Consider the following 16,343-nt stretch of genomic DNA (forward strand, 5'->3'; position numbering starts at 1 on the left):
TAATGGGGTTTTACGTGCCAAAACCACGATATGATTACGAGGCACGCCGTAGTGGGGGACTCCAGAATAATTTCGACCGCCTGGGGTTCTTTAACGTGCACCTAAATCCAAGAATACGGATGTTTTCGCATTTCGCCCCCGTCGAAATTCGACCGCCGTAGCCGGGATTTGATCCCGTGACCTCGTGCTTAGCAGCCCAAACCATAGCCACTAAGCAACCAGAGCGGCTAGAATGCACCGATTGAAAAAAAAAAAAAAAACTACAGGTAGCCAAACATTCTCGGCCAACACGCCGAGTCTCCCAGGTTACGTTCGGGGTCAACTTTTCGAGTGAAAAAACAACAACAAAAGGAACGGCTTCACAGAGAGTTTGCTTCCCAAGGCTGGCTGCGTCAGGTAATGCTCCCTCTTCTAGTTTATTCCCTTCCTCCCTGTTTTAAAGGGACTCAAAAGAGAGAGAAAAAAATTTGCCTTACATAGCTTTCGGATAACGTCATGGACGGCGCTTCACAACGCGTGCTTGTGCTCCAGCATGGCGGCAACGATGACGCCTGCGCGAGCTGTGTCTCAGTAAATTACCCTTCGAGAATGCCCCCCCCCCCCCCAAAAAAAAAAAAAAAAAGAAAAAGGCATATGATAATGACAGGAAGCTTCGTAAGCCAGAAAATATGCAAGAATGAAAGACGGGAGCAGACGCTGCCATGAGGCTCGCGCACCTGAGGACCTATTCTGCGACGATCACTTTCGGCTATACTATCGCCTCGGCCGTCAGGGGCGCGCTGATTGGCTGGTTGAGCAAAACCGCATCAGATCATTGGCTGGTTGAGCACTACGTCACGCGAAGGCGATAGGATCGCCGAAAGTGATCGTTGCAGAATACGTCCCCAGCTCGCCGTGACGTCAATAATTTTACGGCGTCCGCTGGGGTCAAGTTAATGTTTTATTGAAAAGAATACTGCAATGTATATTAAAGAAAAAAGTTCCCGATGAATAAACTTGACAAGTTTTTACGGGTCTTACGTAGCCACAACGGCCTCAAACCGTAACGTCACACTGCCATGCTGGGGTTTCGGCATGAAATTAAAAAAAAAAAAATGGCACTTTGACCTTCATTTTCTGTGATCGAAATCAACCTCCTATCGCAAAATCGCAAATTCGCGAAGAGAAAGTTTTGAAAGAATGCTTTAATTTATGACTCTAAATTGAATTGTTTCCCATTAGCGTCCCATTAAGGGACGCTAATGACAGATGCAGTTGCAGCGCGAACAAGAAATCTGGATGAGTGGCACTGATGGTGTCGCCACCATGCGACGCTTTCGTGCACTTCGTCGCGAAACTGTTTTCATCAGCTCGACAAAGCCCAACGTGTCACGTTTTGAGAAACTGAGTTTGAAAACTCGAAGTTCCGATTTAATCGTGGTAAACATGACGCCATAGTATAGCGTTCCTGACACGCTGGAGAGACGTTTTCAGTTGCGGGTAGCTCAGGAAATAAATTACTAAATAAATAATTACTGTCCCGAATAACTTTTACCCCGAATAATGATTGATTGCCTTTCGGTACGAATGCACTCTTTATGGTTAAAAGTAAAGGCAATCGAGTTGTTATAATTTTCCTTAAGCGTGCAATAGCGTTTGACTTTCTCGGATTGAAGACAGCATCTCCGTCTTGTAAGTGTGGGAGTTCCCGTGCTCTTCCACAAGCAACACAAAACGTCAAAACGTTCTTTTTGACTTGGTCAGCGACTCGCATTTTCTTTCCCTAGTTGTACAATATCCGAAGGTTGCGCTGCATTTGTAACGGGTCTCTAGCTCGAAACAGCGAGATATGCTTGGCCCGGCAAAACAAAATAAAGCTGTTCTTTTAGTGATCCAACTGAGCATCACCGTCTCTCCGGCCATTGCCGTGCTTTGTGGTAATTTTTCAACCTCTCGGTCACTGATACGCGTGGCACATATTCTGCAGCCAACCCAGGCGTTTCAGTTTTGCGTGTGTATCCGTCTCTGTGTTTTTCTAACCCTTGTAACTGTTGTAGCGCTGTTATTCCTGTAACAGTGCATCGGAAATCAATATATCTGCCAACCATACCGAATACCGTTTCCTCGACGCTAGCAAGCATCCCTTACAAAAATGTACTTTGAGGTTCAGTTGACTGCTTATCAAGTTCATTTTCAGTCTATAACAATTCGATTCAACGTCCATTTTCAATGGGTACGCTCGGTAGAGATATTGATTAAATTTAAGACAAGCGCCAATTTACTTACACTTGATAAGAATTTATTTGACTGAAGTTAAGAAAGCATCAACTGACTCACACTCAATGCACACTTAATTGACCAAATTTAAGAAAGCGTCAATTTACGCACAATCTGTACACATTCATTTGAACATTTATTGAACGCACTCGGAATGTGACAGTCGAAAGGCATTCAATTCGCTAGTCGCTCATCAAAAGGCATTCATTGAGTTGCCTATTAGATTACTCTAAACATACGAGCATGTTGTCAGAATTTATTGCTTAATTGCATGAAACATAGATGTCCCCACTCGTACTCCATTGTAGGTCGAAACACCATGGCTATATAGGTTGGTTGAAAAGTTTGTGCTGGCCGCGGCAGCCGCATTTCGATGGGGGCGAAATGCGAAAACAACCGTGTCCCGCGCATTGGGGGCACGTTAAGGATCCCCTGGTGGTCAAAATTATTCCGGACTTCCCCACTACAGCGTCCCTCATAATCAAATCGTGGTTTTGGCGCGTAAAACCACAGAATTCGAATTAAGAGGGTTGGCTGTAGCATAGCCTCCTATATATATATTTTTTTAAATATAGGAGGCTATGGCTGTAGGTAGCGCGAGCAGTGTTTGTATACGAATGTGTCAGGCGTGTCTGTTATGTGTAGGGTTTTCTTTGTTTCTGCAATGTGTGTTCGCATGTACAAGTGCTATGTAAAATAAAGAAAGACAAGTGCAAGTGCTATGTGAACCTGGGCTATTGTGACCTGGGGTCGGCTCATAATGTGAACCTGAAAAAAAAAAGAAAGAAACGCTGCCAATTTTTTTTCTCGCGTTTTAGTGACATTAGGAAAATTACTCCAACTAATGGCGAACATGCGGGACGTCGCCGTTTCTCCATAAAAAGAACAAGATTCACTCTTTTTTTAGAGGGAGGGGTACACACTTCTTTTTGACAAATTCAACAGGCATTCAACTGACGTACAAAACGACGTTTTCAATTAAAACAACCTGTATACATCGCAAATCCATAGATCTGCCAGACATTCCGCGCATCGTTTCCTCTCCCTCAACTCGAGCTCACCTTGCAGGAGCAGCAACAGCTACAGCTCCAGCAGCAGCGCAGCAGCCTCCTGTCGGGCCTGCCGGCCTGGGGCTCGAGCAGCCTAGACCTGGGCTCGAGCGCCGGAGGCGGCGGCAGCCTGCGGCCCATGGGACGCTCTTCGTCGCTGCTTTTTCCGCGGCCGCTGCGGCTGCCGCACGCCCTGAGCCTCGACTACGTGCGCGCCGAGGATCGAGCCCTGTGTCTCAACCCCAGAGAGTTCCTCAAGTACAGGCCCGAGAAGGTGCGCCCCACCCTGGTAGTCCCCCATCGACCCTCTCATCCGTGCAGTGGCAACACCGCGTTTGTGTCTCCAGCAAACTACCGTTCACGCGATTTTGCGATGTAGGTTTACCGAGGAAAACAAAAAAAAAAGTCGCAGTATCGCTCGAATGCCTAAGCGTTGATAGCGATAGAAAAGTATTACACAACTACACCAAGTAAGGTTCGTAACTTTATCGGCCGCATAATTTGCAGTAAATATTCTCCTACGAATTAGCAAGCATGGTGTCACGCGCGCACAGACAAACGTCGACAAATTTTTCGATGACGACGAACGCTCGTTTTCACTATGCTCGCGCGATGAAGAACGCAAACAGTGGGGAGCGATCGTTTCTGCTGTCTGTTCCATCAACGCGTCTCCGAAACTTGAGATTGCGCGACCTCCAGAACTAGGCGCGCGCGAAGACGGCGCACGTGCAGCCACCAGCCATATCGGCTCGCGGAAGCTTTGAACCCACCGTTAATTGCCTCCAAGATAACGCGCGGGCGGCGCATGGCCGGGCGCTCACCTCCCCCCCCCCCCCCGACCCCTCCGCCTTTGGCGCGGTTTAGCATCTCAACTCCAACATTTGGCGCGCATCAACCAACCCCCCCGTCTCGGAGGCTCACCCTCGCAAGCTTCCCCTCGCACTCATAGCACACGGCGTGCTGGGCGCGATAGGATCGTATCGCATTTGGATTTTATACGGGACCTCACGGCGACGACGACGGCGAAAATGTGCCTGGAGTGCCCATTTTCTTTTTATTGCAAAAAGAAACAAGAAATTTGTATCGTAGTAGACTATTGGTGCTACATGTTCTTGGGTTCAAACCTCAGAAGCGCACCACAACGTTGAGCTCAAGTATGTAGCTGTCTTGTGCACGTAAAGCTGCCCCAAATCTTTAACTACCGTGTGCGAGCGGCGACTTTCTACGCGCCAGCACCTTAAATTAGGAACAAATTTACAAATGACTATGCTATCTTCACGAGCTTTGTGAGCATAGTCAGATAGCATAGTCATTTGTCAGTTTGTTCCTAATTTAAGGTGCGGGCGCACAGGAAGCCGCCGCTCGCGCATGCTAGTTAAAGATTTGCGTGGCGGTACGTAACAGTAAAATAATTCATTAAGCGCACATTTAACTGTGTAGATTTAGGATAACGTGCGCTAGATGGATCCAGCCCACTTGTCGCGACCTCTGCCGTGACGTCACGCGCTGTCTTCGTGCTACAGCGTGCCTCCTCCTCCTCCTCCTCCTTTCCATTCCACGGCGGCGCCTTAGGAGAGCGAGTCCGTGCTGGCGGGGGCCTTCAGCGGGCTGCTGTGGCTCCACCTGCTTGGCGCCCGCGGACTCAGAGGACATGGGCCCCGAGACCTGTACTGCGTCATCGAGACGGACCGGGCCCACAAGGCACGCACCGTCGTTCGCTCGGGCGACCACTCCTTCGACTGGGACGAGGTACCTTAGGATACTTTTTTTTGTTTCTTTTGTATAATGCATATACACTATGCAAGGAGACCAGGAAATAAAATTCGGAGCCCTTTCACTATTGTGAAGGTAGAAGCAAGGGATGCTTTGTTTATGGTGGGTCTGCTATACCGAATTTATGTATTAAGGCGACAACGTTAAGGGTCCCGTGTCGGTGTTTGTGTTGGCGTCATTGTTGGCGTAAGCATCGGCGTCCGTAGCATCCGTGGCGGAGAAATTCACCCCGAACCACCCCGACCACACAGGCCCCCCGCGTGGCACAAGGGGTTAGTGAACAAAAATTGAAATTCTCAAACCAAAATGCGTCAGAAAAATCGTAAAGTATGACGTAATCCACAACCCACAGACGTGATAGCGTCGGATTGTAATTTGAATATTCAAGAAAAAAGCCTGATAAGCAGCCAGGACATCTTTGAATGCTATCGCGTTCCACTCTTAAAGGCGAAGCTTAAGCATCCTCCAATTCTGATGGTGCGCGGCTCCGCTAAGCATGCAACACTCACGCAACAATTTTTATCATTGTTGACTATATTGTGCGTCTTCGGCATGTTCGTCAAAGAGCAAGGACACCGGCGTCTTGTTTTCGCCCGGCTCGATGGCCAAGTAGTGCGTTTGCTGCGCCAAGTCCGTCCCATCGTCATAGACTAGCGTATGAGCCACAGCGTTCATAGCCGTGGCAGACTGCACGGCATCGTCAGGATGCTGACGTCAGGGTTTTGGAAGATGTGGTTAAACGAGCTTCCGTCCCATAGTGAGTTCAAAGTGCAACTGCTGGTAACAGCGCTAGCGCGATCTCTACGTAACGAGACAAAGAGGCACAACGAATGGTGGGACGTGCCGCCGCCGAGTATCGCGACACTTGTGAAACAGGCATCGGCGGTGGCAAGGGGTATAACAATGGGCCATCCATCATCCGTTTTGACACCTGTGCTAAGCCACAACTGGCGGGAAATGGCCCCGCACATGGAGTCAAAGGAAATGTTGATGATGATCGTTTTTTTTTTACACGCGGACACGATCTTGGGGAACCTAGCCCTTAACAGCTTTGCTGTAATACGCTGAGGAACTTGACGGATCCCGCTTCCGTACAGTGAAATGAAATTCGGTCAAAGGGTTATATCAGAAAAGCATTTCTCTATTTTACATGTATTTGAATAGGCGGCATTGGATTCTGGCCCGAGCTAAAGCGTCTTTTTAACGGCGCAGGCGTAATTAGCACCAATACGAAAATCACCCGCATGGTACTATACTCCTGTAAAGGGTGCACCGCCGGAGATATAGACATGTTGAGGCAAAGTCGCCTTGCGAACCACTTTTCTAGATTCTAGTTTTTAGTGTGATCATTGGTCACAAGGTAGCAATGAAAAAAAAAGATGGTGCAAACATGCAGATTTATGTGCACACTTATATAGAAGCGTTAGAACCTATACCGCACATCAGCCAAAAAATTGACAATATAGTTAAACACAGTGAAGTCATGTAATAGTAATTGAGAACACATTATGAACAAAGATGAGTAAATAAGAGCACATGAAATAAGCATGCAGAATGCATATTTATGGGCATCAGGAACTAGGAAGAGCCGTATATAATGCGAATAATGAAAATTCGAATTTTCGCGATTGACAGAAATTTCGACGCAAGCTATTGAGCTGAGTTACACGAATATCCATGTCTCTGATTCGTTCAATTTTATTTATAATGGCTGGCATTCTGGGTATTTTAGCATTTCTGTGCGGTATATTATACACTACATGCAGGGGCGAACTCTTCGTCTACCATACGCCGTTTCATTCTGTGTAGTGGACGCGGTTAGACGAGACATTGAGCTGAGACCATCGAAGGACGATTCTCAAAGTCAATGGATAGTTTTCCTGTATCTCTGCTGAGATAAGTTGCTGCGGTTAAGACCAATTGGCTTATGAAACCAGCCGCGGTGGCGGCCGCGGCTAATGCGTAGCGATGTTTAGTACGAGGTCGCCGGTTCTATCCTGGCTGCGACGGCTGCATTTCAATAAGGCTGAAACGCAAAAAAAAGCATTAAAAAACACGTTCGTCTACTTATATTTAGGCGCACGTCGAAAAACCACAGGCGGTCGAAATTATTCCGTCGTAATGCCGTCGTCATCTCCACCGTCGTCACACTTGCCGCAGTCTTCACGCTGTCATGCCATCTACCAAAACATGTTGGCGACAATTAGTGCCGCCTTCGTCGTTATCGATGCCAGCAGTGTACTTCGGAAGTATCGCTAGCGCGACCGATTGATTTCTGTGGGAAACATGAGCTGTTCGCTTACTTCGCCCGTGCGCGTCTCTCTACCACCCCATCTCTCTCCCTTCTTTCTATCCCCTTTGTCCCAGCGTAGGGTAGGCAACCGGACTCTTGACTGGCTAACATCCCTGCCTTCCTTTCATCTCTCTCTCTCTCTCTCTCTTTGACGACCATCTTCGCTAGTTTCTGCAACAATGCTGCTTTTTCCCCCTCACTAGGTGTTCGAGCTGGACCTGGTGGACAACACGACGGTGTCGTTTCTGCTCTACAGCTGGGACCCGCAGTCCCGCCACAAGCTCTGCTACAAGGGCACCGTGCACCTGCTGTCGGCGCTGCGCGAGGCGCCCGCGCACAGCCTCGCCCTGCGCCTGGAACCGCGCGGGGCGCTCTACCTGAAGATGCGCTACCGCGATCCGCGACACACGTTCCAGCGGACGCCCAACTACAGCGGCGGCGGCGTGTTCGGCGCGCCGCTCGACGCGCTCGTCGCGCGGGAGAAGGGCACCGTGCCGCTCATCGTGCACCGCTGCGTGCAGCAGGTATGTACCGACGGCCGCAAGTTTCCTGCACTGCGTACGCTGACGACGTGACGTTCTATTACTTGTCCGCCCGGACACTGTCGGCACTCTACCACAAAGAATCCTTGCAAGCTATAAAGCGCCCTAAATAATATACTGTACCATACCGTATTTGCTCGAATTTAGGCCTGCCCAATTCTAAGCCGAACCCCCACCCCCTATGTTAGAAAGGTCTGAAAATGAGAAAAAAACTTTCCTTGAATGCAAGCCGACCGAAATAATAGTAAGCGACCACAGCCACAAAACCAAGTGTCGACTCTAGACAAGTTTGACGTACATGGTGGTTCAAATGATTCGATGATTTCCCTGTTTTGTCTTTTTTATGTCCATTATACATACATTTCCAATTTCACGCGCGATAACGTTGACTTTGTCTTCTTTTAGCATCGCAACTTTTTTTTCTTTTATTTGACCGAGAGGTCAGGTGGGCCGATCCCGGAAACAGTGTAGTCTATGGTGCAGTGTGGTTAATTTTCGACTACATTGGCGCTAATTACGCCCCTGCCGGTTATTTTACCTACTCTTCCACTAATTCTCGCTTTTTGTGGGCACCGGCGAAGCTGCCTTACAGAGAACATCGTCTCGCGCGGGGTCTGCTTAGTCCAAACGAACTCGCCCCATTTCCGAAAAGTAGGCTGTAATGCGGCTTTGCCTCAACATGCCTGTACCCACGGCGGTGCACCCTTTACAGTAGTATATCGCCATGCGGTTAATTTTCGAATATGTTGGCGCTAATTACGCCCGCACCAGTTATTTTACTTACTCTCCCACTAATTATCTTATTTGTGGACACCGGCGAAGCCGCCTTACAGAGAACATTGCCTCGCGCGGGGCCTGCTTCGTCCAAGCGCACTCGCCCCATTTTCGAAAAGTAGGCCGTAAGGCGGCTTTGCCTCAACATATGCATACCCACGGTGGTGCACCCTTTACAGTAGTATTGTGCCATGTGGTTAATTTTGGAATATATTGGCGCTAATTACGCCTGCACCGTGAAGAGGACGCTTTAGCTCGGCACCATATCCGGTGCCTCCTACTAAAATACATGTAAAATACAGATATTATTTTCTGAAATAGCGCTTGGATCGAATTTAATGAAATGTATTGCGTTAGAGAAAGGTAAATAGCGGAATTCTGACTTATTGCCTGGATATTCTTACAGATATGGCGACACATTTGTAAGTTTAAAAAAATACAAGAACGATGTTTGCGAATCCGTAACTCTTGACGATAAACAGATATCGCAGTTCTGTCATCTGCATCCGGTAGAACTTCCAAACAGACAAATTTGGTATAATAATTTAGTACTTACGGGGATTGGTTCCTATTCCAAAATTAGTTATATATTTCAGACGGGTCTATAATATATAATTTTTGCCCGCTTTGGATGTATTATTAAATGCACTTTACAGAATATTACATCATTATTTAATTCCCGTGTTATAGATTTGTAAACTTGATAGTATCGTTTTTCTTTGCAGTTTTCAACAACCTTTTATACAAAAAATACGAGACGGATGGAATTTTTGTTAATTATTCGAATATGCATTTCTATTTTTTGTATAAGTAATGTCCGCCTCTTCGAGTAGACCAGCTCATGAACTAGAATTGCGTTGGGCTGTTGAGCACGAGATCGCGGGATCGAATCCCTGCCGCGGCGGCCATATTTCGATGGAGGCGAAATGCAAAAACGCCAGTGTGCTTGCGCTGTAGTGCACGTTCTTCTTCTTTCTGGGGTTTTACGTGCCAAAACCAGTTCCGATTATGATGCACGTTCTGATTAGTGATTAGATGTTCTGATTAGTGCACGTTAAAGAACCCTGGGTGGCCAAAATTAATACGGAACCCTCCACTACGGCGTGCCTCATGATCATAACTGGTTTTGGCACGTAAAACCCCAGAAAGAAGAAAGAAGAACTAGAATTGTGCTATGTGCCAGAGGGAGCCTTTAAAAATTTTTGACACTGTTCGCTGAAAAACCCTACATACTACAGACAAATTATAATAAGCCAACATACAATGACGCGAAGGACAGCATATAGGTAATTAACTGTAGTTCTTAATAGAAGTACAGAAATTACACATTAATGAAATGAATTAAAAATCAACTGGCCGCAGAAGGGATACGAACCCACGTCTTCGCATTACGCGTGCGATGCTCTTACCAATTGCGCTACTGCGGCGCCGTTTTCCCGTTCACTTTCTTGGGTATTTATGAAAAGGAAAACAGAAAAACGCCGACCAAGAATGAAAAGGTTTAAAAAATGATACCTATGTATGTGTATTTATGTATGTGTACTAGACCTAACTCTGGGTTGTCAGCCAGCGCCACCACTCAGGTCCATGGCCGTAGATGTAGAACATCATGTCTAACGCAGGCGTTCACGTAGTACGTGAGCTTTTTGGGTGAAAGCAACTGGTCCGTAAATCCACTCATGCTACCTGAAGGCATCAATCAAAGCTGTGATATTCGAGACCCTCGCTATGTAATGAACGACAAGAAAGAAAACCGAAGGGCCCGATTTTTATTAGTCAAATCATAAGAAGCTCATACACAGTGACGCGAAGGACAGAATAGGTGAAATTAACTGTAGTTCTTGAAAGGGGATGATAAAACCCGGGGGTCCCTAATCCGGCGGCATTGATGCCTTCAGGTAGCATGTGTGGATTTACCGACCAGCTGCCTTCACCCAAAAAGTTCACCTACTACGTGACGCCTGTATAGATAAGATGTCCTGCATCCATGGCCATTGCCGTTAGTGAGTGCGCTGGCTCTTGGGGTTAGATCTAGTATGCATACATAAGTACCCATGCAACTGAAGGGGAAAACGGCGCCACGTTTGCTGAATGGGTGAGAGCATCCCATGCGTAATGAAAAGCCGTGGGTTCGCATCCCGCAGGCGGCCAGTTGTTTTTTAATCCCCTTTCATTGTCATTTATTTGTCATTTCTTTACTTCAATTAAAAACTACAGTTAATTTCACCTAAGCTGCCTTTCTCGTCATTGTATGTTGGCTTCTTATGATCTGACTAATAAAAATCGCGCCCCTGGGTTTGCTTTCGTATAGTTCATATATGCATATAAAATATATGTGTCAGTACTTCCTTAATGTGAAGCTTGAGTTAGCTGACGTGAGTGCTTGTCCCTGTCGACGGCAGGTGGAGAATCGCGGCCTGGACATCGTGGGCATCTACCGTCTGTGCGGGTCCGCCGTGCGCAAGCGAATGCTTCGCGAAGCCATCGAGCGTAGCTGCTCAGCCAGCGGACCCCACTGGAAAGTGGACCTCTCCGCGGAGCACGTGCCCGACATCAATGTCGTCACCAGTCAGTAAACCTTTTGTCAACTTTCGAATTTTTCTTCAACTGCTAACGTTTCTTTTGTAGTTTTGTGCCACGAACGGAAGCATTACAAATCTCCCTCACGTGGGCCTTCCTTTTCCTAGCGGGTTTCTGCAGCGCTGATTCTTCATGTTCTTGTTCCTGTGCTTCGAGTTGTCAATCGAATCGGTCTCGCTCTGCCACCGGTAGCCTCCCGGATAGCTGAGATGGCAGAGCGACTGCCCCACGTATGCGTTTGTCCCGGTTTGGGTCCCCAGACCTGGACGAATTGTTCGTCAGCTGTGAAGCTTTTGTTCTGCGAGACACCTGTACGGGTTTGCTTTGCGGCTGTGTGCTACAATCGGGTAGATTGCAATTCTCCCCTTCATGAACCTGTCTTCACCTTGGGGGCTTCCGCAGAACTGATTTGTCACAAACATATCTCTTTCATTCTTTGACTGATTGTAGCGAATTATCAATTTGCATACTTGGCAACATCCGGTCATTTCCCGTAGCAGAATTCTTGAATGTCCCAGGATGTCATGTTTTATTTGTACCTTGAATAGCATTGCTTTTTTACATGTTTATTTTCTATGCCACAGTTTTTTTTTTTGTACCTTGTGCCCACTAAATAAACATCGGTTATCATGGAATCGGTGGTGCCGGAACTACGTGTAGCGCTTACGAGTATCTCCCACCTGAAGGCAAATCAGTAGGTCCATATAGTGCCGCTTACTACATCATTTTAATTTCTGCCTATTCAAACATCCTATACAACGTTTCAACAGAGAATGCTTTGTTTCTTTACCCCACCTTTCCTCACCTTCAACCCGCTCCGGCACAGGTCTTTTGAAGGACTACCTTCGCGAGCTTCCCGAGCCTTTGTTCACCAAGGGCCTGTTCGACATGCTCGTAGACGGGCTGAGCGTTTGCCTGCCAGACGACCCCGAGGGCAACGCCAAGCTCATGTTCAGCATACTCGACTGCCTGCCCAAGGTCAACCGGGTGAGTCTTCCACTAGCCTTCTTTTAACTGCAGTGAATAAAACAGTCCCGCCTGGCAAGGTGCAGCCACTATCTACAGCGATGCCTGCGAAAGGTACAGCTGCCAAAGACCTTTTCTAACGGAAACGTCGACCGACGCTGCGGTCAGGGCCGGGACGAGGGGCGCATGTAAGAAAAAAAAACTGACGTTTCGCCATTACATAGTCTGTATCGGCCGCTATAACTCCTACGAAGCAAAGCGCGTCGTCCTCTGTAGTACCTAGACAAATGCACATTTAGAAGAAATATTCCCTACCCAGAAGTGCCCACATTTCTCTCTGGGAACATTTTGGGTCGGGCAAGCGGGAGAAAGATGCTCTTGTCGAAAGTAGCGACAAGCTCTTGTCCAAGTATAGCATCACGTGCTAGACCATTCCGGTAAGGTGTGTAGATAAACAGCACGGGCTATGCTAGATTGATAGGAATAGCCTAGCAGACGACGCTCGGACACCAGGACGCTCTGCGCGCATGCGCCTGTACTCCGCGCTTCGTGACAAGGCGATCAATCAATCAATCAATCAATCAATCAACTTTTATTTCCTGTGGATAGGAGGAGTACGGGACTAAAAGCTTGAACAGCTTGACGAGGTCCCGACCACGTTACCCCATAATGGCCGATGAGCCAGATTATCGTGAGATTATCGAAATATTAGAGAGCTGTACAGTCAACCGAAAACGCTTACGGACTGTGAGACCCGAGACAAAGCTCGACATTTTCGCAGCGTGCGCACGCAATTTAGTTTTCAGATTTTCACCTTGTACACGTAAACGCGAACAACACACGGAATGTAAGATTTACTTGGTTACGGTCACAAATGCTCGAATATTCAACGTTTTAGCAAATCCCCACGCTCCGGAAACTTTTGCGTTTGACTGCACTTCAGGTAATTTCTTGTGCCTTCTGTCACAGCCATCATCATCAGATATTTATTTTCGTAGAAAAGAAAATTCAGCAAGAACATTTTTAATAACCGAGAGGAAGAAGAGGGTATTGAACGTGTACGCTTTCGCAAGAGAACGCACAGCGCGGTCTGACGCATTGCAATCAGACAAGCGCGGGGGGCGTAGATCAAGCAGTGTCTGCAAAGCTATTACACCGACGCCAGTTGCGAAAGACAACTGAAAAATTTCTTCACCTTCCAGGAGGCGCCGAATGAATAAACTCTCCCCGCTAGCGAGAACGATGTCACAGGCGTGGCGATTCTGCGTCATAGGCGCAACTCGGAGCGCCTATGACGTCATAGGCGCAACACGGGCGTCATAGACGCCCGTGTTCCGTCCATTGGGGCCATCGTGAAAGATCCCTTGGTGGTCAGAATTAATCCGGAGTCCCCAACTACGGCGTGCCTCATAATCAAATCGTGGTTTTGCCACGTACTACCCCAGAATATAATTTTTTAACACGCTGCAATACAACGGAAACTGCGAATTCCCGTCTGCGCTCCCTCGGTCTCGTTGTCACGACAACGACAGCCGCACTTCGTTGCGAGTCTTGTGGTTTTCGTTTGTTGCTGGCCGTCGAATTCATGAACGCTCGTTCTTTTCCTATCGGCGTAGTGAACAGTGGTGTCTATTCTCGCTTGTCCTTATTCATCACAAGGATATGCATTTCACCGTGGATCTGTGCAAACTAGTCCAAACGTCAACCTTGCTGTAGCGGACAGTGCCTCGTACAACATCATGCGCCGTCATTGCCACGTGGCTGTAGCAAACATGTCGCTTCCTCTCCTTTGGCCAGCACAACCGGTGGTCACGTGTGCTCTGGCCCATTCATTTCCTGCTCGCAGTGCACCGCCCTGTTCCTGCTGGACCACCTGAAGCTGGTGAGCAGCCGGAGCGATCGCAACAAGATGACGTCACGCGCCCTGGCCGAGTGCTTCGGCCCCGTGTGCGTGTGCCACGCCGAGACGGGGTTCCCCGTCTCCGACCTGCGTCGCCCCATCGAGGTCTTCGCCTACCTGCTCGACATCTGGCCGCTCAACAGGGGTCAGTATATGTATATGCCACGATACAGGGCGTTCAAGGTACACAGTGAGGAGACACACTGAAGATCAGTTTTGATTGATAAAATGTTCCTGGAAAACTGTATTTTCGTTAATTTCGCGGTAATGTGTTCATTGCTGGTAAACAAAATTAGGGACAAATTCCCATTTCTTTAAATTTTGCGCCAGAACATCAACGTCCGTACGTCAATGTGCGCTGAAGGTATTTCCTTGCATGTATGTGAGCCGTTGTGGAGCAAGAAACGATTTCGAAATTTCCTTTTTAACTCCTTTAGGATACCCTAATAATGTGCCTGACATTATGACTGGCTGGCATTGGCTCTTATGAACAGTTCTTGCGTAAGAGGATTTTGTGAATGGAGATCCTGTTCTTTCGGTTTGCGTGCGTGTGTATGCATGTGTGTTTGTGTGTGTGTGCGCGCGCGTGCGTGCGTGCGTGCGTGCGTACGTGTGTGTGTGTGTGTGTGTGTGTGTGTGTGTGTGTGTGTGTGTGTGTGTGTGTGTGTGTGTGTGTGTGTGTGTGTGTGTGTGTGTGTGTGTGTGTGTGTGTGTGTGTGTGTGTGTGTGTGTGTGGCACAGTGGTCCGCCGCGCAATAGATAACCGCAAAATTGGATTAAATGCTGAATTTCTTTTTAATTACTCCTGCAGTAATGAGGCCTTAGAGTTCCACGGGCAGCGCTGGTCTAGAGTCTTGGAGGTTGTCCATGTCTATCAGCGAAGAGGGCCTCGGCAGAGACGAGGCGATGTAACGAAAACCAAAGCGTTTAAATGCGTTGCTGCGTAAACAGCGGTCAGCTCAACAAGCCGCCCGTAACGAAAAGCGAAGGCTAAGGGTGAAGTTTCTTGGCGAAGGGAGCTTTTTATAGCTACCCGAGGCACGTCGCTGCTGTGCCGGCGCCGTCAGCGTCATTCACAGAGACTTCACAGTCACAGACAAGTCACAGTCACAGACAAGTCACAGTCACAGACAAGACACAGTCACAGAGACTTCACAGTCACAGACAAGTCACAGTCACAGACAAGACACAGTCACAGAGACTTCACAGTCACAGACAAGTCACAGTCACAGACAAGACACAGTCACAGAGACTTCACAGTCACAGACAAGTCACAGTCACAGACAAAACACAGTCACAGAGACTTCACAGTCACAGACAAGTCACAGTCACAGACAGGACACAGTCACAGAGACTTCACAGTCACAGACAAGACACAGTCACAGAGACTTCACAGTCACAGACAAGTCACAGTCACAGACAAGACACAGTCACAGACAAGTCACAGTCACAGACAAGACACAGTCACAGAGACTTCACAGTCACAGACAAGTCACAGTCACAGACAAGACACAGTCACAGAGACTTCACAGTCACAGACAAGTCACAGACAAGACACAGTCACAGACAAGTTACAGTCACAGACAAGTCACAGTCACAGACAAGACACAGTCACAGAGGCTTCACAGCCACAGACAAGTCACAGTCACAGACAAGTCACAGTCACACAAACATGCGCCGATGCACGCGGGTACGCCCGTGCATGGTTCATATTCGCTGGAAGCACTGGACTTTCAGCGTTTTGTTTTTAGCCGTTGTCCGGGTGATAAATTGACAAAATTGGCGTTGTTTCTGGCAGCTTGACACGGATGTTCGTCACAAAAGTGAGCTGTTACACTGCCTTATTGCCACCTTCTTTGACAAGAAGGAATAATGGGTGAAAACATTATGTAGTAATGACAAAATGAGAAGCCATTCTAGTGAAATGATACGTTGGGACAGAGAGAGAAAGTAAGCTCTCTGTTGAAATGCGGAAAATTCTGTCAAAGTATGTCTAGGCGCCTACATGGTATCTGTGCATAGGAAAGAGGATCGGGGACAGAAAGGTCCTATATATAGGACCAGAAAGGCAGGAAACAAAAAACAAACAAAAATAAACATGACCATGGTTAGTACAGGTGAGACAAATGTGATGATGTTCCTGGAAACATGATAGATTGTCAATTAAGCCGATGTCTTCAAGGAATATAACCGAAAATTGTAAAATTTGC

At 47.7% G+C, this 16,343-nt stretch overlaps 1 protein-coding gene across 1 annotated transcript in view; it reads left to right on the plus strand.

Moving 5' to 3' along the window:
• LOC119433702 (rho GTPase-activating protein 100F-like) overlaps window positions 1-16,343 on the plus strand; it is a 63,757-nt gene that overhangs the window by 39,310 nt on the left and 8,104 nt on the right. The window contains exons 9-14 of the mRNA XM_037700954.2: window positions 3,325-3,579; window positions 4,878-5,054; window positions 7,575-7,895; window positions 11,090-11,255; window positions 12,094-12,254; window positions 14,080-14,278. Of these exons, the coding sequence (XP_037556882.1) occupies window positions 3,325-3,579; window positions 4,878-5,054; window positions 7,575-7,895; window positions 11,090-11,255; window positions 12,094-12,254; window positions 14,080-14,278 (1,279 nt within the window). The remainder of the gene's footprint in view (window positions 1-3,324; window positions 3,580-4,877; window positions 5,055-7,574; window positions 7,896-11,089; window positions 11,256-12,093; window positions 12,255-14,079; window positions 14,279-16,343) is intronic.

This window comes from Dermacentor silvarum, chromosome 11 (assembly GCF_013339745.2).
Source record: "Dermacentor silvarum isolate Dsil-2018 chromosome 11, BIME_Dsil_1.4, whole genome shotgun sequence".
NCBI lineage: Eukaryota > Metazoa > Arthropoda > Arachnida > Ixodida > Ixodidae > Dermacentor > Dermacentor silvarum.